General features: G+C 41.2%; 4 protein-coding genes across 6 annotated transcripts in view; 3 read left to right on the top strand and 1 right to left on the bottom strand.

Annotated features, from left to right (window-relative positions):
* LOC130693581 (ADAMTS-like protein 1) overlaps positions 1–1343 on the top strand; it is a 33198-nt gene extending 31855 nt beyond the window's left edge. The window contains 1 exon segment of the mRNA XM_057516748.2: positions 928–1343. Within this exon segment, the coding sequence (XP_057372731.1) occupies positions 928–1151 (224 nt within the window). The 3' untranslated portion in view covers positions 1152–1343.
* Positions 1344–3434: 2091 nt separating this feature from the next.
* On the top strand, positions 3435–12799 carry LOC130693521 (E3 ubiquitin-protein ligase RNF12-B-like). 3 transcript variants are annotated; one of them, XM_057516684.1, is made up of 6 exons: positions 3435–3700; positions 9201–9627; positions 9670–9803; positions 9886–10018; positions 11040–11645; positions 11895–12799. In XM_057516684.1, the coding sequence occupies exons 2-6, from the start codon at positions 9210–9212 to the stop codon at positions 11975–11977; spliced, it is 1374 nt and encodes a 457-aa protein (XP_057372667.1). In that variant the 5' UTR covers positions 3435–3700; positions 9201–9209; the 3' UTR covers positions 11978–12799. The 3 variants fall into 3 exon arrangements, with proteins under 3 accessions (XP_057372667.1, XP_057372666.1, XP_057372665.1); XM_057516683.1 differs by having other exon boundaries at positions 9201–9803; positions 11043–11645; XM_057516682.1 differs by having other exon boundaries at positions 9201–9803.
* A 54-nt stretch (positions 12800–12853) lies between these two features.
* Positions 12854–13261, bottom strand: LOC130693160 (uncharacterized). Its single transcript, XM_057516284.1, has one exon. It carries the CDS (start codon positions 13259–13261, stop codon positions 12854–12856), a length of 408 nt encoding a protein of 135 aa, XP_057372267.1.
* A 2106-nt stretch (positions 13262–15367) lies between these two features.
* On the top strand, positions 15368–26044 carry LOC130693498 (insulin-like peptide receptor). The gene is made up of 21 exons (XM_057516650.2): positions 15368–15953; positions 17742–18112; positions 18579–18868; positions 18952–19086; positions 19528–19627; positions 20445–20644; positions 20939–21067; positions 21147–21222; positions 21287–21575; positions 21646–22050; positions 22113–22303; positions 22372–22542; positions 22623–22908; positions 22973–23301; positions 23370–23512; positions 23585–23746; positions 23803–23959; positions 24025–24232; positions 24293–24464; positions 24528–25004; positions 25067–26044. The coding sequence occupies exons 2-21, from the start codon at positions 17821–17823 to the stop codon at positions 25631–25633; spliced, it is 4779 nt and encodes a 1592-aa protein (XP_057372633.1). The 5' UTR covers positions 15368–15953; positions 17742–17820; the 3' UTR covers positions 25634–26044.
* Positions 26045–27878: the final 1834 nt, after the last annotated feature.

Genomic DNA, 27878 nt, shown 5'->3' with positions numbered 1-27878 from the left:
GTAGGGGCAACAACAACAAAAAAAAATGTTTTTTTTGCATTTAGTTATTAGCATCGTGATCGTGATGGATGCGCTTGAGACGTCAGCAACAAAAAGGGGGGGGAAAGCGAAAAAGCAAATTGCGCGTGATGGAAACTAATCGAAAGAAATCGTGCCCCCCCCCCCCTTTTTTTTTTTTTTTTTTTTTCTTTGGTTGTTGCTTTTGATAAGCCCATTTGGCGAATTATCGATTTTTCCACGTGATAAAATATCGGGAAAAAAAAAGGCCCAACTTGCGATGCGATTGTCCGTAAAACCCGCATTTTAAAAATAATAATAATAATAATAATGATAATAATAAATAATAGAAAGAATTCAAGGGAAATATGGAAAATGGAATCAAAATAGTGAAACGGTTGCGCAGTCCCGCTCTGATTTTTCGTATCCCCCTTCCGTGATTTTATTCACTGCTAGCCATCACCATCTGGCGTTACCCGCAGCGAAGAATTTGACTTACTGTAAATCTCAGCTGATGTGATGAGACTTTAGAGGGGAGGGAGATTATTTTTTTTTTCCTTTGAAATTGTCGAATCACGCGAAGGATGGAGCCAACATAAAAAAAAAACAACATAGTAGCAATGGAATTACCGAGTTCCATCAGCATCATCTGCCTTGTGTTGAGCCGAGCGTGCCGTCGTGTTCAACCCACTTTTTTTTTCATCCATCAAAATAAAATTTAAAAACATCCATCACATTTTTTGAGGGGAGGGGGGGATTTTCTCCACTAACCGCCATCATCACTATCTTGTAGTTGGAGATTCACGGTCGACTGATTGACTCGACTTAACTCCCACACACCATTGCTCATTATCAGTCACGTTTTTCTTTTATTTTATTTCTAATTGTGTTGTTTATATTTTTTTTTTTGGCTTCCTTTTATCGATGCAGGTGGACAATGCCGGGATCAGTCCAGCCACTGTGGCCTAGTCCAGACGCTTGAATTGTGTTACATCCCGCGTTATCGCCAACACTGTTGCCAAACGTGTCATCACCACCAGTTAAAAGAAACTGATCACTTCAATCGGAGCCAATCCAATAGGAAAAAGAAGAAAAGGTTTAAAAATCCCACCGATAATGTTAACGCCTCGTCTACTGATGACATCCGTTCCTAATTCCATCCGTTCCTTCATCACCGATATACCTAAAAACAAAAGCAAATTTTTTATTTCAAAATATTCACCCAGTCATTAAAAAAAAAAAATAAATGTTACAAACCCTCCCCGCCGAAAAAAAAAACAAATTCTCGACTTAATTTGCTTAAAAAAAAAAAATGATCATGTTTGATTTTCCGTGTCATGTAAAAACTCTCTCTCGTGTGTGCCATCCGGCCTCTCTTGGATGGAGAGAGAATTGGCCTACTGACCCGCGAAAACAAGAAATAAGGTTTTAGCTTTTATCTGTGCGCCTTTTTTTTTTTCTTTCATCTTTGGATGTACATAAATAACAGTTTCTCTTTATTATTATTATGACTCTACGATATATTCTCTTAGAAGAAGCCGCTTCTCGCTTCGTCATTTCCTCTTTCTTTCCCATTCATCTACGATATGAATTGTAGGATAGCCTTCGTCCAATGTTTCTCGACGAAAAAAAATAAGAGAGGCTTTTTGCCATTTTGTGCTGCACTTTCTCCTCTCAGCCAAATATTCATCTTTTTTTTTTTTTTTTTTTTTTGTTTCCTCTTCAAATAGAAAATTGTGTCCATATTGTTGACATCATCGGCAGTAAAAAGATGGAAACTCTCTCCGTTATTTTTCTTTTTCCTTGTGACTGCATTATTTTCATCCTTCTTTTTCTTTTTTACATTTTCATTGACCATCGACATCCGTAGCGAATTTTCTTTTTTAAGTTATACATAGACATTCCCGTCTGTTTTGTTTTTTTATTCTTTTCCATCATGTTCACATGTGTTTGTTTGTTTGTTTTTTTTTGCATTCCCTCTTCTTTTTGTTTAGTTGTCCCGTTTCTTTTTAGTTTTGATTTGTCTGTTGAGCTGATGGAGATGTGCCGTTAAAGAAAAAAAAAAAAAACTTTTGTATAAGAAGATCAATACATTTCCTTTTTCCCCTTTTGATGGAACTCTGTCCAAATGGATACGTTTTTTTTTTCTATTCAGGTGAGTCCCTAGTTTTTAAAAAAAAACGTAGCGAAACGTAGCGGATTCGTTATTTAATGCCACGGTAAGTCGATCGGGTTCTCACGCGAGTAAAGAATAAAAAAAAAAAAAGTATATGTGCAATTGTTAAGACAAATGGCGAGCGGCCATTTCTTTTCGTCGGCAAAGACAACCACAAAAATGACGAAACAAATCATCCCAAACTTAAAAAAAAAAAAAAAAAAAAAAAATTCTCAAAGTTCTCATCGGGTCGACGTTGGAACATAATTCATTAGTTATTGCGCAAACGACCCAGTTTGTTCTCCCGACTGGAGCTGTGTGTGCGTATCAAACTCATTTAATTCGACTATATCTGCGTACACAGGCATTTATTTTCTTTCTACGTCGTAAGAATACATTTTTTTTTTTTTTTTAAAAAGACCGCAGGTAGACACACACACACACACACAGGTAGGGATAATTTGGCTTCTATATTCCCGAGACCGTCAACTACGCGTGAGAAACAAACGGGGCGCCGCCGCTATATGGAGTCTCAATAATTCGACTTTATTTCGTACGCTTGAGTACGGTTATGTAGTTCTAGTTTTATTCTTTTCTACACGTTCACTATGTTCTTTGCTTTCTTCTTGTTACCCCAACTGATTCGCACATATGCGTAAAAAAAAAGGTTTAACAGTCGGTGATTAAAAAAAGGGGGAATGAAACAAGGCCAATCACGCAGTTCACCAATAATAGCAACAACAATAACAGAATTTACTTTCCGGAATTCGAAATAAATGAAAAAAAATATAAAATAAAAATCCGGAGCAAATTGGGGGGGGGGGATAAGCGTCTAACAAAATGACGCAATCGAAAAAAAAAACGGTGAAGCGGAGCGAGCAATTTTGCCCCGCATTCAAATCATTCGAGTAAATAAAACAATTGAAAAAAAAAAAAAATAAGAGGAATTCTAACGAAAAATCATTTCACTTGTGTGAGTTGGTTTAGTCAGGACAACTGTTGTTTTCACGAACCATTCAATGCGTATAATCAACATGTGGAATTGACAAACCAAAAACATTTTCTTTAAGTTTTTTGCTTGACGCGTAGTGTTTCACGAAACTGAGCGCTCGTGGCGAAGAACGCCGCGCCATTCTCCTCCACATTTTTTGTGTGTGTGTTTCTTTCTCTCTTCCATGTTGCGCTTGTCTATTGCTGGAGGAAAGGCAAGAAAGGAAAGGGCCAAAAACCCGCAGCGCTTCGTGTCCATTATCAACCAGTTGCTCCGACGTGCCAGGTGTGTTCCTTTTTTTCTCTCTCGCTCTCTCATCCATCGCTCCCGCACACGATTCTCTCCTTTCTCCCCCGTTCGTTTTTCATTCAAAGTGAATCCTACTCATCCCCCATAGTCGAAATTATTCCATTTTGTCTTCTTCCGGTTTTTCGTGTTGCCCGTGAAAAATTATCGTCTAAGTGAAACGCCAAAATTTTCGTTTTTGTGTTGGGAATTTTTGTTTCCATCCCACCATCAGTTTGGAGACTACGTCAACGGTTCTAACAATTAAACAGGTGAGAATGAATTCGATCATCATTACGACTTCTTTCCCTCGTCTTCGAATTAGAAACATATCTGTAGTCGAATGTGAAATTATTCTCGCCGTTAGGGACAGGATGAGAAAAACAATAGAACTTTGAATAACATTAAAGACTATCTACCTAACCCTCCCCCCTTTTTCTGTATGGAAGGACGACGTGGAATGTTGAAGGGGAGAGTTCGAAAGTTGTAAGATAGACTCCCCACCTGTAAAAACGAAAGAAAAGAGACGTAAGCCCACCAACCTGAACTCAAAGTTGAATAATGTAATAGACTACCCTCACCCTTTCTAGGTTGTGGAAAAGGAGGCTAGGTAGATCACCATAGGCAATGCAGCGAAAAACCGATGCTACCGTGGGATGTTATTTGAAATTTCGAAACTTTTTTTTCTACGGTCTTACGTCGTAGAGAATGTCCTATAGAAAAAAAAAATACAATTAGAAATCGAAAGTTGGGGAGGGAATGAAACGTGATGTCGTCATTGCCACTTGTGCGCTTTCTCGTGTTTCCTGGCTAATCAAGTTGGCTACGCACAAACAGAAACCACACAGACGTCAATTCTCGTATATTGATTAGAAAATTTAACTATTGATTAAAGAATGCATTCGCCCATTGTAACTGTGAACAAAAACAATTTGAAATCGAATTGTACGTAAACTAAAGTGACAGGTGTGGGCGGAAGAGTTGTTTACAATTAACTGGAAACGACGTAGGTACCAGCCGGAAAAATACTCGAACTGAAAAAAAAAAAAATAGTTTTTTCTTAAATTGTTTTTTTTTTTTTTAAAGTCTCAAATTTCTCTCCATTTATTTTTTTTTTTTTGCCTGATGGTTATACGGACAACGTCTGATCGTGCATGTTGTTCGTGTTTGATTTCTTCATTTATATCCGGATGTGATACCAAAACTATTTTTTTTTTTTTTTTTTTTTTTTTTTTTTTTTTTTTAGAAAGCTGAATTCTTGTTACTCGTTATTGTTTGGTAGTAGCTACAATTTTCCGTTTCGCTTTCAATCCCGCCAGCACAATTGTACTCGACGTCTAACTATCTCAGCTCGCAGCTAAGTTACTCCCACTCAACACCGGGAGTCTTATACGGCGGGTCGTAATTATCCTAAAAGAAAATCAACGTTAATCATTCCACGCATCATTACAAATCAAAACGAAACATTACGAATGCTCAAACATTTTGAACGTTGCCTTCATCTCCGTGCGTTTTTAGGTGTGGACCTTTTTTTTGTGTGTGTGTGTGTGTGTGTTTAATTTTAGCTTTAACCTCCATGTTGGTTTGGCCTCAGTTGTAGAATCTTTTCACCAGCAGTTCATCAACGACTTACATTTTTTTTTTTTTTTTGGCTATTGGCGTCTTGTCTGCCATCGTTTGCCAACTGTGTTTTTGGCCTCTTCTTTAGCCTTGTGCTCGTTCGTGGCTCTTTGCGTGATCGTTTGTACACGTCGCCCGTGTGTAGGCGAGTGTGTAAAGCACATCTCTCGTGAAACACACATCTCAGACATCATTTGAAATTCAAGGTTTCCTCAAGCGACGAATGAAACCAAAATTCTTTTTTTTTTTCTCGACATTTAAGGTCCAGCTGTTTTGTTTTTGTCTGCGCCCACCTTCTTATATGATGTTGTTACCATGTTTGGCAATGCCTCGTTTATTCAAAAGACTCTTTTTCTCCCCATTGATTCTTGAAAGAGAAATCCTTGTCAAGTGGCGTAAGGGATGCGTCGTCATTCGCTTATTTCTTAAGAAAGTCAAAACCTACGTTTACCTGCGGCCATTGGGCGACCGTATGGCCTTAGCATGTCGTAACCAACCATTAATGTTTCCCTGTAGTCGGGCACCGACTGGTACGAAGAGGATTCGTATCTTTTCTCTTTTGCTGGGCACCGTTGGGTATTGTCCTTTTTCTTTCCTCCACCCAGCCAACGCTCCCCCTGACAAAAGAAAAAAAAAATGTTTGAACCAATGCCAAATAAGAACACGAGTGGAGGTAGCTTCTTTTTTTTTTCTAAAAGAAATCATAAAATAAAATTCAAAGCGCATACGTGTTTTAGTTTGGCCTGGGGCGACTCTCGCGCGCCCGGTGAGGTTCAACACGTTCTTTCCTTAGTAAGTTTTTAAAAGAGTTTTTCATCGGAAAAATAGAATAAAGTCCCCAAGGTTATAATATCTCGTATATACAAGAGCATTCCGAGCCAAAAAAACTGCCAGCAGCTTTGGACGGCGGGGGGAGGGAGCAACAGCAGCTACACTCGCATAAGAAGGCACGAGAAGCCAGGAGGTTATCATCTCTTTTGTAACGTGACTTTTGCAGTTGTGCCCGCAAGGCTTTTGTTTTCCTACTCTTCTTCCATCCGCTTCTTCTTCTTTCTTTTTTTTTTGGTGTGTGTGTGTGTGGGTAGGGTGTAGGAGGCTAGACAAAAAAATTATCCCTGTCATCAGAAGGCCTTGCCGACACACACACGGTAAGATATAATAGTGGAGCGGGAGGGGGAGGATTACGATGTGAAGAGCAAAGACGAGTTCCGTCTGCAACATGTTTTAAACGAGCCATTTTTTAAGGGGAAAGGGAAACATTTCAGGTAATGTTTTGCCGACATTTGGATGAATCAGACATCAAACCGGAGAGGAATGATGCAAGTTTGTACACACACATGTGGGTCCGTGAATTCGTGAAGAAGCAGGAAAGCCCTCTGTGAACCAATACTTATTGTTGCAACAACAATAAACAACCATATTAGGAAACACGTTGTTGGAAGTTCAAAAAATGCCAGAAAGAGCCCACGTTCTTTTGTTTTGCGGATATTACATTGCGCCATGGCAATAAAATGAGAAAGAAGTCAAGCAACGACCCGTTTCGTATGACTAGTTTAGACCATCTCCATCCCTCCGAGCGGGGCCAGCCAACCAGAGGTCGTTCCTCTGTTCATCCTAAATAAAGAACACCTTTACTTTGTTAGCAGTACTAATTTATTATATATATATTTTTTTTTTTAGAGTTTGGCAGTTCATATTATTTTTTTTTCGTACCTCTGGCCGGTTATTGGCGTAAATATGAACTAGGAAATTTGCATTTTTTTTTTGCCTGGAAACGCGTAGAAAAAAAACAAAACACGTTTTTAAAATAGTTGGGTGTTTTGAAGAAAAGTGTGGTCAATCCGATGGGCAAACGTGTTTTGATTAGTTTAACCGGCTGCTTTCATCACCCCGTGGCGACGACAATCGATTCTCGTCAATTCTTCGGGTCATGTTTAACGTCCCGTTTCACATCATCTTCCTGATTACACACTTTTTTTTTTCTTTTGTTCCACATCTTTTTTTTTATGTCGGCACCCGAGAGAAAACACATTTCATTTTGTATGTTTTAAAATGGAAACATTAAGGGCGGTTGTGTGCCTAAAATAAAGAGAAATGGGTGCGGACCCACGGAATTGCTTTGCAGAGCCCGACGCTAATCAGAAGAAGGAAAATGGAATGAACAAACATTCAAGTCGCTACAACACTATTAGCATTTTGAATTTATACGGGGGGAGGTCATTGAGGTACAAGTGTGTGTATACATGTCATTTGCATTGCAGGTATAACCTGTTGTATGCTAACTCTCTGCTACTTTTACATGTCAAACAAATGATAGCCTATCTTATTCGTTCCCTCTTTCTTTTCTTGTTACATCGCTGTGTTTGTGTTCTGCGCTCGCGGGCCGCCATTTTGCGCTTGTGAGAACCGGCCAGGAATTGGAAGTAGGTTAAGTGTTTTGCTGTTAACGTGTGCCTGGTACAAACGATGAAGGTGTGTTTCTTCCACGGATATATTTATCGGCGGGAAAAGGGATGTGACTCAAACGCACAGGTTGATATGCCGGAGAGAAGAACCACTTCATTCTAGCTGGTAGATATTACAATGCCGGCCCCCGGGATTAGGTCAAGCGGTCGTCGGAACGCACAACAACAAAAAAAAAAAAAAAAAAAAAAAAAAAAGTATTTGAGATGCTAATTTATTTTTTGTGTGTGTAAAATACCGTCAGCCATTTTCAGACGTTACCTCCTTCTATATAACCTTAGTCATTACTTGCGTACACAAAAGAATGCGTCGTGGAGCTCACCATTTTGCGGCTGAAACGAAAGACGAAAGAGAAGCTGTTGGAAGAATTTTTTTCTTTTTGAGCCAAGAAAAAAAAATTTTTTTAAAAATGAGCCGTTCATTTCTAGAAGGAAAATGTTCATTTCCGCCGGTGCAGGTCGTGACCCACATATTTGGCTATTACAGCGGACAAGAAGAGAAAATCGAATTAAAACGAGGGCATTTTCTTTATCATTATTCTTGCTGCCAGTTCATCTTCGTGTGCTAATCAAATCAATTTCTCTTTCCTATGGCGATTACATTCGAAAGAAAAAAAAAACCAAATGTGCTAAACAGACTGGAACTCAAAACACGACATTTTCTTTTTGAACAATGCGCACCTCTTTTTCGGCCATCATAGTTGTTTTTTTTTAACACCTCTCGTCACACATCTTTCAAAGGTATCTTTTTTTTTTTTTGAAACTTTTGGAGTGTTCCAAAAGACCCCGGACTGCCATTTCCTGCCGTTGTTGTTGTGTGTATTTCTGGCGCCGGTCCGGATGACAACAGCAGCTGGATTGGAAATGAGCTAGCTGGCCTGGATTCCCGGACTCTTGCTTCTAATCTCATCGATAGCATCGTTAGACACAAAAAAGACTGGACACATATATAGACGAGGGGGGGGGGGGGTTGTGTCTGTATATATTTTTGGTGTTGCGTTGCTCTGTCACTGTGCGCGTCGCGTTCCGATCGGCTAAACCTATCCACCTACCTATCCTTATCCAAACATCAGCAGCAATTGCATCCCTTTTTGTCCTGGGTCCCCCCCAAAGAAACCGCAAATGCTCTCCGTGCTGCAAAACCACCAGCTATGAAACAAGTAGCGCCTCTATTTTTATAAAGCTCCTTTTCCGCGTTGGTCAAGAAAAAAAAAATGGCAATAAATTTGTTCAAAGTGAAAATTATTATTATTTTTTTTTTTAAGACTAGACACTAGTGAATTTGCGCTAACTAGCCACGAAACTAAAATAAATGTACAAAATTGTTTTGCAGAGGAAGTAATAATAATAACGTCAAGTCCATCACGGATTGTTATGTGGCTTGCGTCCGTGTGGAACAGTACACTATCGGGAATTGTGTCGTCGCACTAAACCTCGTTTTTTAATATTTTCAGCTGAAGGCTATATAGACGCATCCCTGCCAGGATTGATTCATTCCTCTGGCAGGTTTTCAAAACTATCGGGAAATGAGGAGAAAGGGAATTCTTTTTTTTTTTTTCTTTTGGGGTTGCGTTGGGATGTCCGAGAAAATATGCGACCTCCCACGATCCATCTTTTGAGGAATGATGTCTATTACGTACATAAATACATATTTAATTTAAATAATTTTTCTTTTCCCTCTTGTCATTAGAATACGAGAATGACGTCATCGAGAAGAAGTAGGCGAATGGCAATAGTGGCTTTGGTCTGCTGCTTTTTAGCCGGTTTGGTTGCATCGATGCCAGCCGGCGAAACCGACAGTCAGACCATGTCGAGCAGCTCGTCCGTTTCGGCTTCGTTTTCATCCTCTTCCGTCCAGCAATCGGCCTCGGCTTCTGTTTCATCTTCGGCAGACAAGAAACAATTGCTCAAAACAACGACGACATCGACGACATCGACCACGACGACAACAACGACGACAGATGCCGCTCCTATCGTCGTTCCATTAGACGATAAAGAGCCACAAGCGCAACCCGATTACCAGCAGCCACAGCCTCAACCCGAGCCTGAACCCGAGCCCAAACCTGAACCCAAACCTGAGCCCCAACCCGAACCTCAACCTGAACCTCAACCCGAACCTCAACCCGAGCCGCAACCCGAGCCGCAACCCGAGCCCGAACCTGAACCTGAACCTGAATCCAAACCTGAGCCTATGCCAGAACCCCAACCCGAACCTAAACCGGAACCGCAACCCGAGCCTAAACCTGAACCCAAACCTGTTGAGCCTGTTGATTCTGATGTCACTGATCTGCAGGTAAAACAAATCAAAGAAAACACAAACGCATGATGCTTTTTCGACGTTCCACCTTACACATGGTATCATTTAACTATCCCAGGATCTTCAGAAACCCAACCGCAATGAGGATTCCGTGCTGAAACCCGTTGAGGAAACCAAGGCCAACGTCGAAGAGGAATCGAATGTCAATAGTATCCAGCAGCAGCAATCAGTTCGACCAGCTGAAAATCGAGGTACCTATTCCGTTCTTACTTTTTTTCAATCATTCGCGCATTCAAGGGCGGATATAATAATAACCGAAAAACAAGAAAAAGGTGTGTTGGTCTGTGCGTGAGAGGCAGAAGAATGAGGCCAGCAGACCTTTAAAAGAAAAAGACAATAAGCCAATAAAAGGAATTTCTTGAGGGTTTTACGTCAACCACTACCTCATAAAGAATTTGTAATACGTGGATAACGTATACGCGTTTAGAACGGCCAATGAAGGTGTGGCCGTCCTTTTTTTTTTTATTATTTGGCCGATTCCCGGACACTCTTTTCGCACGCACGAAACCTGCACCCAACGACGCGGTTTTTTTTTCGTTTTTAAAATGGGTACACACTCGCAAAGTTAACTGCCCGTGCAATGAGTGTGTTTTCACTTTTTTCTGCATTCGCTTATTCTCCAGTCGAAAAAAAAAAAAAATGCCACGATTCCCACGATTATATCGTCATTGGCGCCGACGTCTCGCAATTCTCGCGTTCTATTCCAGTGAGAGCTTAGATTTTTTTTCGAGCTTTTCCCGTCAAAAGAAAAAGAAATATGGAAGAGTAAAAGGCATACTAACAGGTTCTACGGATGAAGGGCACGTTGTGGTGCCTTTTGTTTCTCTCTGTTTCGCCATTGTTGACTTATCATTACATCATCAAAGCGTCCAGTCATCCGGCTAGATGTTGCGTGGGAAAAAATGACAGACGGAAAAAAAGCAAACAAACACATTAAAGAAAAAAAAAGATTCGATGAATGTCGGTCATCCATTGGAAGACTTTTCTCACAAACGCTAAAACTGTGTTCAAGAAAAAAAAATCTCGAAAAGAGAAAGTTTTTACGAATGTTAGAGATTGATGAGGTCTCTCTCCCTCTTTTCCTCAGCAATAAGGCCGGGGTTAGCGTGTGTTTTCTACGCGCAAACTATATAGCAGCTGGCCTTTTTTTTTTTCCACATCTCTTTTAATGGTTTTTCTTTGGCGTGAAATCTTCTCGGCATAAAAAAAAAGAAGACGCGGAGCTAGTGCAGCTGACCTACATGTCCAAGGACGATCTCGTGCACGATGCGATCGACGAATTGTCCAACGAAGATAGCAACGAAGAAGATGAAGAGAGAAGCCAAATTGTGGGGTTGGTGGGATTGGCCGGCTATGCATATCAGCAAGATCAGGCGGTGGCTCAAGAGCAGGCCGATTGGAATGAGATGATGGGAGATGGGCCAGCCGTGGATTCTGAAGACGATGACGACGATGACGAAGACGATGAAGATGAAGCCAATCATCAGCTCGATACGGCGGCTGCCACCAAGCCAGTCAAACACGTCAAGATCGAAAAAGACGATCACCACAAGAGCGGTGGTCACATGGCTGAGCAAAACACGGCCGATGATGTGAAAGATGATGACGACGAAGACGAGGATGACGATGATGATGAAGATGAGCATCACCACCACCACCACCAACAAGCCGGTGCTGTTGGGGCGGTGGAGGACACCACGGACGAAATGGAAGACGATGATGACGATCATGGATCATCTAGCCCCCATCCAACCTCCATGACGCATCACAATGACGACGATGATGACGATGACGATGATTACGATGAAACGACGGAAGGTTAGGCAGCTCTTGCACGATTGCACGAGCTCAAATCGTAACAGAGAGATTGTGTTTTTTTTTTTAATATCGTGCGCGCGTGTCTGTTCCATAGCAACTCGGTATTTACTAGTAGCTTTTTTTTTTCATAGTCCAGTGATTAGTTGAGATTAATCGCATGGAAACGAAACGCATGTTGCCTGTTATGCATTTATTTTTTAACGTGTTTCTTGTTGCAAACATTTAAAATTTATTTTTATTTATTTTTAGATCCTACCGCAAGTGGATCGACTATGATGGCTTCAATGATGGCACTGATCCTGTCCGTCGTTGTCGCCAGATTGCTGGCTTAAATCGAAGGTCATCAAGCAAATCAACCAAACATCTTGCATACAAAAATATTTTCTAGATATTATTTAAAAAAAAAGCCCTCCCGTTTGTCTCTCCGAAATTTATTTTAAATTTGTTTTTAAAGAAACGACAACCCCGAGTCTCAATCAAATTCTCCCCGACCCTTTTTATTATGTTATTCGGTTTTTAATCTCCTTATTTACTCTAACTCGCTGTAACGTGCTTTTACGTATGTCACAAGACACCAACGTAAAACTGTTTTTTTCTTTTACTTATCCAATCATTTTAAAAAGAATGTATCAGATCCTGCTAATTTTTTAAAATGATAATTGACTTGTTTGCATAACCCAAAGCAAAAATTTCATCTTTTCCCCAGTGTCTGCAGTGAAAATCAATTTTCTTTTTGTTTCAAGTCCTAAAAAATTTTATGCTTTTGTTCCCTTCCCGTTTTGTCTTCAGAAAAAAAAACTGTGGGCCATTGCAATGGAGATGAATAAGAGAAAACATTCACGTCGAGTTGGATACTTAAAAACAGGATAAGAAAAGAGGAAACACCCACTATCAACCGTGAAGAAAGGATACTTGATGTAGACCCTGTACAGATATGCAAACGGATATCGACCATTTAAATTCGAATTTTTGTTGAAAAGAATTCAATTGTTAAACCCCGCCTCTCCCTCGAATGGCGATTCCGAATGCGGCTGCATCTCTCCTTTACTTTTTTTTTAATGAGACAAATAAAAAAAATCCATGTACAATAACAATAACATCTATATGGGTATCGAGTAATAAATTCTTTTAGATGAGTACCCCTCCTCAAACAACATTGAATCGTATTTTATTTTATTTTTTTACAATTTGTTAACCAAAACTAGTTTTCAATCGACCACTAAGGTGGGGCTCTCAATGACGAGTTTCCTCGTGGCCTCCTTGTCCATGAGCTCGACCAAGTTTATTCTCCATTCTGGCTGACTGGATGGATTTCTCGAGGCCTCAAACGCCATGATTCCTGTACTTTTGGGCCCTCTGACTGAGACTTGAAATCGCGCCTCAAGGCCGTCACAGAAATTTCTTTTCGTATCACCTAGATCTATGCTACCGATTAGGACAGGTTCGCCCAAGACGTCAACTGCAGTTTTGCTGGCGAGAAGCCTTTCGATGGCCAATTTAAAGTAAGCCGATTGCTTGATGGACGTTTCAATTTTCCAGCGGAAGTAGCTAGCAGAACCCAGGGCCAAAAATCCTCCTGCCACTGCTACTTTGGCAAGTGTTTTGTTTGTTACCATTTTTGAATCTATAGGAGTACAATTAAAAGACATTTTTAATTTCGTGGAAGCAGAACAAATCATATATGTGGCTACCTCTATTGTTTGATACGGGAGAAGTGACTCAATATGAGTCATGTGAGAGCCTATGAGAAACCTGGGTTTTTCAAAATGTATACGTTAGGTGGGTATCACAGAACAAGAAGCATTGCAAGAGGGGTATTCTTTCAGTTTTCACTGATGCAACCACCATATTATTCCAGCTTTTTCATGTGCGTAAAATTTTTTTAATAACTCAACACAACATAAAAATATCTATAAATGGAAAGAGATGGGTGTTTGCCAGTGAATCAGTATTTCCCGAACCTGTGAAAAAAAGTTATCCAGAGCGAAAAATTAGATCAACCACACCCACCACAAGGTACGGTATCCATTATGATAAGCTTATGTGTTCATCGTGGGAGACTAGGCAAATCAGACAATAAGCACTCAAAGCATTTTTCGCTTTCATTTGACCGGCACGTTTTCCATCCCGATTGGTGTAGTACAACAACATTTTATTACCTACAACTTTAACGCTGATCGCTTCAAAACCTTGAACAATAGAATGTGGTATTTATCCTTCAGTGATCCTAGCATAGCTTTTGATCACTAGTAAAAATTGCTAATTAAAGAATCATTCAAGTACAAAGCAATGCTTTGTTTATTACCTTTTTTACTTATTTGTTTTTATTTTTCAGCCTTTTACACTGCTGTCATCTGGCGGTACGAAAGAAAACCCAATGGAATATTTGTTTTTGTTATTGCCTTCATACGTCAAAGCAAAAGCAAAAAATAATGAGAACGATTCATCGATTCCAAAACAAGGACACACGCACCGGACAAACAGCAGGAGAATAACAAAAAGAAGGCAACAAAAAAAAGGCTTTACGACGCCAAAGGGCAACGCAAGATCAATTGAATTGATTTCTCAACTTCGTTGTTCTTCGTGAACCGGTAATTGAATCTTCAGAGAATGAATGGCCTCCTTGTCTTGCAATGTTTTGCTTGGACAGCAGAAGGTTTTACGCATTTGTCTTATCATTTAACTGCGTTAAAATTGAAACAAGATATATTTTTTAGATCACTCCGGGAGTCAGACGCTTGGTAAAATGGTTTGAAGATCTTGCAAGCTACGTGCCGAGGGTGATGGCTCTAGTCAGAGCATTTTTGAAAATGTGATAGCCTCGAGCTGAAGCTCTGATTCGGAATTGATTGCACTGACTAGGAGCAGAAATAGTGAAAAAACAAGGACAGAAAATCAAAACAAAACAAACATTTTTGTGGGAACTGTAACGCTATCGATAGAAGTTTTTACTCGATCTGAAATATGCTGTTGAGTTGGTATTTCGCAAGTACTCAAATGTCATCGGCGACAACAACTTCCGAGTTTTTGTGGTGGTAATGAAAATTTCAGAAATCGCAAGGACTAATTGTCGCGTCATGAGATCCTGAGTGACATCCGCTAGCCTACGTACCCATTGTATTATCGAAACTATTGGCGGAATTTGGATGTTTTGTTTTTGTTTCCCCGAACTCTCAGTGGATGTCGGGCAGCCGATGGCAGAGTAGATGTAGTTCGGAATTGCCTCAGGATCTGCCAGAAGACGTTGACACGTATGCGCAAATTATTTTTTAGGAACGAGCTGTTATTCGCACCGCCGCCAGCTCTTCCTCATACCAACGATTCAGCACAGACCGGATGTAAATTGGCATGTGCGTGGTACGAAGGGATCAGCCTTCTTTTCCATATTCCCTCCGGCATCTCAAAGATCTAACCAAGTAGAAAGCACTGCTTCGTCCTTGATGCTACAGTGATTGGAAAGGAAACGAAAAACAGAATAACATCAACCGGTTCTACCTGCCTAACGGTTTTTCTTGACTTTGTACGTTTTTATTTGTTTCGTGTCTCCCTATCTTCCTGCATGTACTGCAGCTGACGCATTGGCTTGTGCATTCTTTGAATAGTTATAATGCTGACCGTTAGATGGTGTTTGGCATCTGTGATAGTATAAAAAAAATGGTGCAACATACACAGCTCCCGCCCACCCAAAGCCCAAACGCTGGTGCCTGCCCCTACGACGCAATAAGCAACCTTGGCATAACCAGCAGTAGTAGCAGGGATCTCGGAATGAGTGTCGCCGTTTTGTTTTCTGCTATGCAGTGTTTTCGTCGTCATATCGCTTTACGGGATTTGTCTATCTCAATGGTCATCTAAAGAAAGCAAACAAAGTGTGTTTCTGCCGCTGGAAATACCCGTAAAACGGGAACTTCGAACAATCAAACAAACTCTTCAGTTACAGTGCGTAATTGTCTGGTGTGTCTTGTACGTTGGAAGAGGAACGGGAAAACCCGAGATATTATTGAACAAATCTTTAAAGTGAGATCGCCCCTCCTAGTAGCTGGTGAAACAGTTCAGTGCTTCAAATCTCGTTTTCCCTAAATCCATACGTTATAGTACGGTCGCCATCTTTTGCGTCGTGCGTTTTCATCGAAACATTTCATTCCTTTATTCGTTTGTTTTGCGAAGTTCTTCATGTAGTTCGGATTCTTCGTGTGATGAATTGCGTGTTGGAGTGGCCGGGATTCGGCGAGAGAAACAACACCGACACGGCGTCCGTTGGATATTGACCAGTGTCTGGAGCTGTAGCGGTGGCGCTAGCTGTCACTGAAGGTATGAACCCATCAAAAATGCGTGTTTTCTTCCTTTTATTTACGCACACACCATACACATTGTACACGGGAAACGTGCGTCGTATTAAACCACGACCTCTGACGGCCTTTTGAGAATAATTCAGTTTCGTTTGGCGTCGTGACGTCACGTCCCACATCATTTCCTACGCGAGGAGTTTAGGATCGATAGAACAGCGTTTTGGAGAAGGGGGTGTGAACATGTGACGTCATGGCGAAAAACAAAACCACGCCCACGTTGGAAATCGAGGAAGGCGTGGCTGAGATCATTTCAAAGACAAAACCAGACGATGACTCGGTACGACGCCATTTCATAGCCATCGTCATCTAAATTTAGACTGGCCCGCATCTAACCGTAACTGGCGTGAAACGTGAAATCTTTACGACGAAGCGACGAAATAAAGGGGAGTTTGGTTTCGGAACCGGATCTATCGTGATGAAAAATTTCTGAATGAGGTTGATGGCACCCATTTGGAGTTGAACAGAAGGAAAACATCTGTTTAGTCCGTGACGTAGACGGCCCGCCGGCGTCGCTTCCGTTGACGCAAGAGCAAACGGACGCAGTTTTTGGTTGGTCGCTCTCACGTTAGACGAAACAAAACGCTATTGTTTGGGTTTGTCTGCTTGCCAGTGTCATCAGATAACATCGTAATGGCCAATCGTAATGTACCAACAAAAAAAAGGGGTGATTATTGCTAACTAGGGCATAAAAAAGGATTTTTTTTTCCTGTGTATGCGGACTTGGTCGATCCGTTTGATCTCGTTGAATTCACTTGACCCATTTTCGCCTCCCCGTTTTAATATTTTTTTATACCGTGCCTTTTTTGTTTCTTTTTTTATTGGGTTGCAAGTATTTTTGGATTTTCCCGACAGGGAAATGGCCTGGGCGCCAGCAGGTGGAAGTGACCTCTGCGGTCGGCGCCACGTGATGCCAAGAATTTAAAAAGAAATCGCTATTACAAGAACTGTTGAATGGGATATCATTTTTTTTTTCTAACGTTCAATTCCTCGTATTGAGAAATGTCAGATTGCCATTCTTATTCTCGGAACTGTTGGATGAAACGGAGCTCGTGGGGGCAATGAACTACACACGAAATATTATTTTGTTTATAGGAGTGAAGAGTAACTTGCCAAAACCGACTGCGTTTAAAATCACAAATGAATTTTCTCTAGTAGTTGAACAGTCACTCGGTTAATCAGGCAAAACGAGCTGCGACTAGTTTTTTGTTTCGGCAGTTTACCAAATTTGTTTTGCTTTCGAGTCGAATGTTCGTCGTGTCTAAGAATAAAATAAATGGACCAGACGCAATGTCACGCGGAATGAATGGAATGCCTCACTTGTGCCTTGCGGGTGGAATGTGAAATAGTCACGAACAGTTAGTTTGAAGGTCGGAGCTAGGAGGAAATGGCTTAACTGAAGGTCTGCGCATAAGATAAATATATATATATTTTTTTTAAATGAACAACAAATGCAATCGGTCATTGAACCAACTAGACTCTTCCCTAGCGAATGAGCAATCTCTTTTTCCGCTGATTTCATCTCCTATGCCTCACGATTCATAAATAATTTCAATAGATTCCATCTGGACAGAGAAAGATAGAATTGAAATACGGAATGTTTATGTCTAAAATGTTTCGAATTCATTTTTGTTGTTGTTTTTTAAAGCGAGTGGTGAAGATAACAAGATAGGTTGGAAGTCTCAAAGCAATCTAATGATAAGAATAAGAATGATTCGTATTGAAGTTTGTATTTTTTTTTTTTTATTTCTAGGGTTGGAAACCGGTGGATACTATGGATACCGGTTGAATTTAAACACACGTATCAAACAGCTAAAAAAAAAAAAAAATAAATGAAAGGAGAAAAAAGGTGCCAGTGCAAAGAAGTGAAAATGACAGACAAAATGATTGTTGAAGAACGGATAACCCATGAACCGGATCGTTTGATTGGCGGCCTGTTCCGTCAAGTTGATCGAAACACATGTCCAACATTAAGGACTCGACGACGTGGATGCTCTTTCCTTGTTACTGTCGTCGTTTTCTTGATCACTTTGGATTGGCTCGAAGCCTCTTTGCTCTCTTCGCTTCAGGCACCTCTTCCCAGTTCCTCCATCGACGTCTATCGGCCTCTACGAGAGCAAGAGAGTAAGTCATTGACGTCATGTTACGTGATAGTTGTAACGAGAAAGTCAACAAATATCGTCACATCCGCCCTCATTATCAGCCTGAGGTTGAAAACAACAAACACACACATGCGTGACGTCACAGACAAGTCAGGTGTCCTGAATGAGATGTGTTGACTTGATAAATCGAATTCTTGCAGATAAAAAATGAATGTCCATTTTACGCTACATTTCGTTGACAGATTTGGAATCAGAAGGGGAAAAAAACAAGAGATTTCGTTATTTTCACAAAATCCTAGACAAACAACGAAGTCTAAACTTGCTTTTTGTCCTGTGTCCTGGTCTCGTGACTAGGAAAAGATTTGATCCAAAAATGTTCGAGAAGGGACGTCGTTTCTGTGCGTCATTCAAAGCAAAATACGTGCGGTCCACACCCACTGAACGGAAAAGAATGTTTGGTTGACCATTTTTTTCTTGTTTTGCTCCAGTTTGTCCCAGTATAGAAGTTCGAAATGGCCCCCAACAGTTTGTGGAATTGGAGGGCTGCCGCGTTGTGGAAGGCTTTCTTCATATTGTTTTAATGGAGAATATGGAATTAGCCGCCGACTTGAATAATCGCAGTTTTCCGGCTCTTCGGGAAATCACGGGCTATTTGCTGTTTTATCGCGTCTTCGGGCTACGCTCTATCGGACAGCTCTTCCCAAATTTGGCTGTCATTCGCGGCCAGCAACTTCTTTTTGACTTCTCTTTTGTCGTATATGAACTGGTGCAATTACAGGTGAGTCTGTTCATCCTTTTCTTGAATATTACATTTCTTTAAGTGTTGCTATTCTAATCGTTGTTTTATTGGGAATTGAACAGGAAATCGGACTTAGATCTTTGGCGGAATTGCAGCGCGGTTCCGTCTTGATTGAGAAAAATCCAAATCTTTGCTACGTGGAATCAATCGACTGGGGCCGGATTGGTCATTCTGGACGCCTCAATCATTTCATTCAGGTTATTGTTATTATTATTTGGATCGCAAGTACTGCGTATAATGCCGTAGCTGGAAGTGTCTCTGTGTGACATTCTTGTTCAGGCCGTGGGTCCGAAACTGGTTTTTGTTTGTTTGTTTGCGAAAGTTGAATCGGGGTTGATATAAAGAATATGTTGAGGATTTCTAGTGCCATCTAGTGGATTAAGATAAATGAGATCCCTTTTAATGGCCAGTATCATCCGAAATCTTCGAACGTAAATAGCTGAACTGAAACTAGAAGATGGAGATGTTGGGTGAGCGGAAGTCGAATATCTCCGACTCTTCCGGTCTCTGGTAACTTCTGCCGGCATCGAACCCGCTCGGCAGAAAATCTTAGCTGATATTTTATTCTCGTACTGGTATCTTGTTCCTGGTTCGTCTCATCTCATTTTTCATCCCATTTGTTTTCGTTCTGTTTTCAGGGTAATAAAAAGGCCAGTGAATGTCCCAAATGTCCTGATCGTTGTCCAGCTGGTGGTGATGGACGAAGACTTTGCTGGAACAATGACGACTGTCAAAAAGGTAAGGATTTCTCATTTTAATGAATGGATGACTCAGCTCAACTATTAGCTGAATAAATCAATAAGTCTCGTATCGCCAAAAACGAAAAGGAACTGGTTCGAAACGTCAGAAAGCAAAAGGTCAGGAAAAGACAACAAGAGTTGGGACCAATTTGCCAGTTTTTTTCCTTGGGAATTATAGGAAAATCAAATGCCACGATTGTCAGATCGAGTTGTTGTGGATAAAACCTTGGCACTGCCAGCGGCCGTGACTTGGATTTCTTTTTCCTTTTGTTGTTGTTGTTTTACAACTTTTTGTTGCTGTTGAAATTCCTCAAGCAAACAAAAGAAAAAAAGTGTATTTCCAACACAAAAATAAAAACAACTCTGGTCCCGACAGTGGCGACATCCGCAGACGAATGTCTCAATTATTTTGAGGCACCAACTTCGATCGATAAGTTTCCAACCTCAAGTTCTGCGGATACCGTTATTCCTCTGACGTGTGGTGACCTTTAAATCTTGGGAATCATTATAAAGCATTAAAAAAAAGCAATAACCAAGAAAATAAGATAATAGTTTGTTGTTGTAACTTCTGACGTGGTGTAAAAGAGATCAAAATCGTTAGTAACATGAAATTATAAATGACGGTCATTCCGGTTGCTCGCCTTCATGCCCATACTTGGCTGATGGCTAACGAGACTTCCCTTTGGTATCGGTTGACTGCTCGTTTTATGGGGAAAGGGCGACATCTCGTTTTGCATTCCCCACTTCACACTCTTCATGTTTTGATTTGTGTACATGAAGAAAAACTAACATCAGCACCGTTGGTTTGTCGTTAGTATGCGATCAATGCGGTCAAGGCGGCAGCGGGGCATGCAGCATGATTTCGAAAGAAGTTGGACGTCCATCCGAAATGCAGTGCTGTCACGAGGAATGCGCCGGCGGATGCAGCGGCAACCAGAGCAACCAGTGCGACGTTTGTAAACACGTCATCCACAATGGCGAATGCCGATCTGTTTGCCCTCCGGGCCATTACCTGGTAAGAATCACCTCTCACCTCTTCTAAGAAAAAACTTTCTCTCTTGGCCCTCTTGCAATGTACCCTTTCGGCTTGAAGTGCGGTACATGTGCACTTGATCGGCCTGGTCCGATTTGCTACTTGCCATTCGGTTCCTATTGAATTACGTGCAATGCGTCGAAACTATCGAGTACTTGAGCCGTCCTTTCCTGCAAGAAAGGACGAGCCTTTGGTCGGAATTGGATCATACTTTTTAATTTGTTTTTTTTTATTTTCTACATGTATGTCAATGTTTGTTTTTCATTTTTCCGTCAGTTTATGAAACGGCGCTGCGTCACGGACATCGAGTGCATTACAATGCCATCTCCTCGTCAATCTGCTCAAGAATATCCGCGTGTCGAACGGAAATGGAAAGTGTTTGATAAAACGGAAGAATGCATTTTGGTATGAAAGATTTTTCTTCTTTTGCAAAGTATTTGGATTGAATGAATACATTTATTTTCTATGGTCATGATTTTCATAGGAATGCCCACCTGGTTTCCAGGAAGAGGGAAAGCAACACAATGGAACGTCGTATTTTACGTGCGTGCCTTGCCAAGGTGCTGCTTAACATTTTCGTTATAACTTTACGAAACATCATAATGATTTGTGTAATGATGACAGGACCTTGTCCCAAGATTTGCAAAGGATCATTTTTGAGTAATATTGAAACGGTTCAAAAGCTACGCGGATGCACAACAATCGATGGAGATCTAGAAATGCAAATAAAAGGCGGTGACAATATCATTCAGGAATTGGAGAGGAGTCTTGGCAGCATCGAAGTGATCCGAGGTGTCCTCAAAATCACACGATCCTTTCCCATCCTTTCGTTGAGTTTCTTCAAGAGCTTGAAGACCATTACCGGGAAGCCGGATGCGTTACATTCCATTGGGAGTAAAAATTTTGACGACGAGTAAGATCTGTTCAATCCCTTACGCGTCAGCTTATTTTGCTTAACATTTCGTTTCTTTTTGCATCTACAGATACGCATTGATGGTCCAGGACAACCAAAACCTGCAGCAGCTTTGGCCCAAGACGCAGAATTTGACGATTCACAAAAAGATTTTGTTCCATTTCAACCCGAAACTCTGTTTGAACTTGATCGAAGAGCTCGTCAATTCTAGTAGACTTCCAGGCACTGAGGCGTTTAAGTACTCAGACGTGGACATCTCACCGTGGTCGAACGGCGATAAGGCCACGTGCGATGAACAACTACTCAATGTCACAGTCATTAACAAGTCCGACAAAAACATGCAACTTAGCTGGAACAATTTCAGAGCTACTTTAGCGGATAAACGGCAGTTGTTAGGCTATGTAATCTCCTATATTGAGGCTCCTTATGCCAATATCTCGTACTTTGATCGGCGTGATGCTTGCGGTGGTGATGGGTACGTTTTGAATTTAGATAAATTATGTTCTTGTTATTCATTGACGTGACGTTTTTATTTAGATGGACGACCATCGACGTCCCAGCAAACGCTGAAGCCGAACCAGAAGAAAATGAACTCACCATCATTACTAATCTAAAGCCTTACACTCAGTACGCCATCTACGTCCAGACGTACACAGTAGCACCTCAACACTCTGGCAAAAGGATTGGCGCTCGTAGTCTCATTTTGTACGAGAGAACGAGTCCAGCTGGTAAAAATAAAAATTAAGAAAAGATAAAGACAAGATGCATTAAATATTTATTCATTTGTATAAAATAGAACCCGACCAGCCTGAAGATTTGAGGGCGTATGCCAATTCCAGTTCAGAACTCATCATCGAATGGAAACCACCCATTAATCCGAACGGGATTGTGTCATTTTACATCGTCACCGGAAGTTGGCGGAAAGACGACCAAGATTATGTTGACAAACACGATTCCTGCGCTGAGCGTAAGTGATTTTTAATTAGGAAATAGCCCATTATTTGTTTCGCATTCTAATTGATAGTGACATTCCGTTATGAACTGCAGATGTTAGTTCACTGGTTGTCAGTGAGACGAAGAAAGCCGTTGAGGAGGCATCCCCAGACAATCGAACATCGATCTTTAGCGATCCGACTCTTCTTGGAATCGGCGTGGGAGGAAATAACAACGCCGGAGGTGGTAGCGGTGGCGCTGTTAACACTCAGCAAGGGAAGTGTTGTGAATGTACTGGGCCGAGCGATAAAATTACATTGGAGAAGAAAGAAAAAGAACAACAATTCAAGATTGAATTTGAAAACTTCCTGCATGACAAAATTTATGTCAAAGACACCCAGTAAGTTTTGTTTTTTTGCTGCCTTCTAATTAGCCGGAAGTAACTGGATCTTTTCTTGGCGTAGTAGCTTCGCCAGAAACAAACGTCACGTTGATACAACGACCGCAGTGGGTGAACAAGATATAGAATTCCCAGAAGACAAGGCAATAATTAATTCGTCGCAGAACCGAGCGACGGCCATGATAGCTAATGAAAATCACACCAACATCTACGATAATAATCGGCTGGTCACCTTTTATCAAAAAGTGACTGGAACGAGCTACACGGTGGTAGGCGTACGACACTATGCCGAGTATACGATTAAAGTTGTTGCTTGTCATGAAACTGATCCCAACACGGGTAAAAGCCTTTGTAGTATGACTGCCGTTACGTCAGCTCGCACCAAGCAGAGTGGTATACTCATTTTTATTTGAAAAATTCTCAATGGAACTGTGATTTCATCTTCCGTTTGTCTATTACAGATTATGCCGATGATATCGTTGGTGGTATAATGAGATACGACTCGAATCACACGTCTCGATCGATCAAAATTGGATGGAATGAACCGGAGGATCCCAATGGTCTTATAACGAAATACCTACTTGAGTACAAACGATCAGACAACGTAGGTTTATGTCATGTCTTTTCGTTTCCATGTTTTCCCATTTTTATACGTTGTTTCAAATGTTTATTTCAGGGCAAAATCGTTAAAGAATGCGTTCGTCGAAAAGACTTTGTAGAAAGCAACAAAACCCGAGTGCTGGGAGATCTAATACCTGGAAACTACTGCGTCCAAGTCCGGGCTTTTTCTTTAGCTGGGTCTGGCCCACCCACAAAGGACGTTTGCTTTCTTATTGAGGTAGTGTCCCTGTTTCAAGAGATATTACTTTCACTTCACGTTTTCCGTTCAAACAGGAACACTTCAATGGACTTAGTGGCAGCATTCTTACCGGTATTCTCGTCCTTGTGTTAATAGTAATCATATCGATTCTATGCATTGGATACTTCATGATGAAGAACAAAAAGAACAAGGATGAACATGGAATCATATCCATCAATCCGGATTACCATAGTATTGACTATCAATTTGTGAAAGTTATTCGTTTCTTTAATTGCAAATGCATTTTTTTCGTTCAGAATATGTTCCCGACGAGTGGGAAGTGGCCCGAGAGAACGTAGTCATCCTGCATGAACTGGGTCAGGGCTCTTTTGGCATGGTTTACGAGGGTCTGTTGCGCAACACGGTTCCCAACGAGCCCGAGGTCAAGTGCGCTGTGAAGACTGTCAATGAAAAAGCCACCATCAATGAGCGAATTGAATTTCTCACGGAGGCCTCGGTTATGAAGTAAGGAATCATTTTTCGTCTCATTCATTACTGAAATCCTAACGCGACAAAATTTTTCAGGGAATTTAATGCACACCACGTTCTTAAACTATTGGGAGTTGTTTCAAAAGCCCAGCCGACGTTAGTCATCATGGAATTGATGGTTAATGGAGATTTAAAGTCTTACTTGCGTTCCCATCGCCCAGACTGTGAAGAAAATGTTGATCAAGGCCGCCAACCACCTACGCTCAAGGTACACACATCCCTGGCTCTTGTAGTTGCACGTACTTTCATAACGATTATTGATTTATTTCAGTGCATCTTGAAGATGGCCATCGAAATCGCCGACGGCATGTTGTACCTGTCTGAGAAGAAGTACGTCCATCGCGATTTGGCCGCTCGTAATTGCATGGTGGCCGGCGATCTGACGGTCAAGATAGGCGATTTCGGGTTGACGCGCGACATTTACGAGACGGATTATTACCGCAAAGGAGGTAAAGGGCTTTTGCCCGTCAGGTGGATGGCACCCGAGTCGCTGCGGGACGGCGTCTACACCTCGCAGTGCGACGTCTGGAGTTTTGGCGTCGTCCTCTGGGAAATGGCCACTTTGGCTTCGCAGCCCTACCAGGGTTTGACCAACGAGCAGGTTCTCAAGTACGTCATCGACGGCGGAGTCATGGAACGGCCCGAAGGGTGTCCAGACAGGCTATATATTCTTATGGAAAGTTGTTGGCAATTCCTTGCCAAGAAACGACCCACTTTTATTGACCTCATCGAAAATCTTCTACCTGACGTAAGATGACGTTGACATCTTCGATTGATGATCTCCTATTAACAAATAATTTGTTTGCGTAGGTTCCATCGCAGTTTGCAAGTGTATCCTTTTACCATTCAGACGCTGGTGTCAGTGCCCGTGCTGCTCTCAAGGCGCAATACGAGAAAGAGACACAGTTTTTTAATGATCCATCTTCATCGCTTCGTGAAGCATTACTTGAGAGTGGGGATTTTCTCGTGAGTGACCCTTTATCACAAACTCGGCTTTATGGAAGTGCCGACATTTTGCAAATCGATGACGAACGACAAATCGACAATGAAAGTGGAATACCGCTTGTCTCTGATCCGCGATTCGAAAGCAGAAGAAATGCTGATGGCGAAGAAGATCTAAGAGATGACGAACTTGGTGACGAAGATCATGTTCCGGTCCTTTTCCCGCATGATAGAGGTGGTGCCTATATTCTTGTGAAAAATCCTAGCGGTCATGTGGCTTCCAACGGCAACGGCAGCAAAAGTGACAGCTCCAAGGGGACTACCTCGGTGGCCAGCGAGGACAGCAAAGGCAGTTACGTGAGCAACGGCAGCACGTCCAACGGTTACGTCATGGGCATCTTGAAACAGCGACGGCATAACAACACAGAATGCTGACGAATTTCTCCATTATCTCTCTCAGTCTCCTCCGAGTTATAATCTACCTCGTGCAAACCAGTGTTTTGTCTGTCAGTTTACCTACAAGAAAGGGAATAGCTCATAACAGAAACAAACCAGTGCATTTGCAAACAAAAAAGTCTCTTCGATTATCTCCTTCATTATTATCTGACATTTATTTTTCAGTGTATTGTTTGTACTTATAAATGTATATATATATATGTATATGTAACCCTAAGCCAGTGTATATACTGAACGTTCCGGTAAAAAATGAATTTTGTGACTGCCGAAAAAAAGGAACCCTGACGTTGTGGATAACACAGATGCCGAAAAACGGACTGGTCAACAATGCTTTGTATGTGTTTGTGTCAAAGTTACGAATAATATTTATACAGTGCATTTCGAAATCTCTTCGACTTGTTTTATTTATGGTCCCACAAAAACACTCGGAAAAGAACTACTTCTGTTGTGACCTTAGCCTACATACTCGGCGCAAGCATTTCAGATCATATTGAGAATATTATTCCGACGAGAGTAGTTTATAAACTGAGAAGAAGACAAAGCTGTTAGTTATGGCAATCCGTTTTACTAAAAGAAATGCACCGAATATTTGATGCAATGCTAGCGGGCCAGTAGCCAAATGTTAAGCCCGACTAATAAATAAGCCCGACTTTCTGCTACATCTAGCTAGCGCTGTAGCGTACTGGCGCGCTAGCATTCCATCAAATATTAGGTGTATTTCAAAAACGATTAACTTAATGAAAAAAATAGCAATTTTACCGGAATCAACATTCAATTTTGAGTATATCCTGTGATATTAAACCAATTCCGATGAGTGTCAGTTTTTGCCGAAAAAATTTTTAAGCCCGACTGATAAATAAGCCCAAGCGCAAGTACGCTACAGCACTAGCGTGATGCAGCAGAAAACATTCGGTGAGTGTAGGTAGAGAATTAACTAGAAATCTGACCGGTAGATGGTGGAGTAATATATAAAAAAAATATGTTTTTGTTTTTGGGTAAAACGGATTGCCATAGTTAGTTCATTGTCGTAGTCTGCAACGAGAATTCTGTATGACATTTACGGGAATAGGCCATTGTTGTGGCGTTTTTGAAATCTGACTTCTGGTATAACGCTTGGGGCTACCGGTCACAGCTGATCGCGAAACGCTTTTAGTTACAGGGGACAAGCAAATTCTTTGAAATAGTTGTCATTTCATTTGCATGTCTTCTTGCATTTTTTCCAATAATGCTGAGAACATAAAAGTTTACCCTCTCGTTTCGTTGAATAGAGATCAAAGTCTTCGGCGTCAGTTATAAGCGTGGGAAGGGGAGGCTGATGGTTTGGAATGTTGCAAGTAATCAGATATCATGGTCAACAACAACATCTAAAGTTAAGTCGTGGTGTTGAAAATTCAGGATTCGCGGCGGCCAATCGATCATGTCCTTCCCACTCCAAAAGCTGTTTAACAAATTTTCTGGGAAATTTTACATGTAACCCGCTAGATGGCATATAAGATGCGAGGCAAGGCAACAAATACTGTGTACAAACGTCCAAGGTTTAGTTCCCGCCAAGTTTGCATGCCACTAGGACGTAAGGGGCTATCGTGCAACCTTGGCTCAGCCTTCAGTGGTGTCAGTGGTCTCGGAATGAATGTTGTCGTTATGTCTTTCTCTTATTCAGTATTTTCGTTGCCAATCGCTTTCCCCCTAGTATTTGGTTCTTGTCGTCGCTGGAAAAAACTAAATTTTCACTTACGTCTCTGCACAACCAAAAAAGGAATATACAATAAAAGCCATTTCAAAAAATTAATTCAATCACATGTTAATTACCGTACTGAATCCGTTAAGGAGTTGTGTTGGACTGAATTTTGAAAAATTTAACAATATTGGAGTTAGAATAGATCCTACATTAAGTTATGTGAAAAGTGTAGTGAATTAATCCACATGCTTACATCCACATGTTGTGCACGCTCGACATCTTTTACCTCTTGACATTTTGGCACTAGGTCAACACTGAAGGTATGAAAAATTAGAAATCCATATTTTTCCTCGTATTTCGTTATGAACTAATCGAGAAACTTTTCTTTGGTAACCCCATGACTTTAAGCTGCTTTTCGAAAATTATTCAGTCTATTTTGGCGTCATCACGTTACAGCTACCACCAGTTCAACAACGTCGAGGGATTTAGGATCGACGTAGTCGCAATTGTAGGAAGTATGTGAACAACTGACGCCCAAGTGAAGGA

This window comes from Daphnia carinata, chromosome 3 (assembly GCF_022539665.2).
Source record: "Daphnia carinata strain CSIRO-1 chromosome 3, CSIRO_AGI_Dcar_HiC_V3, whole genome shotgun sequence".
NCBI classification, from domain to species: Eukaryota; Metazoa; Arthropoda; class Branchiopoda; order Diplostraca; family Daphniidae; genus Daphnia; species Daphnia carinata.
This window is presented reverse-complemented; position numbering and strand designations above follow the sequence as displayed.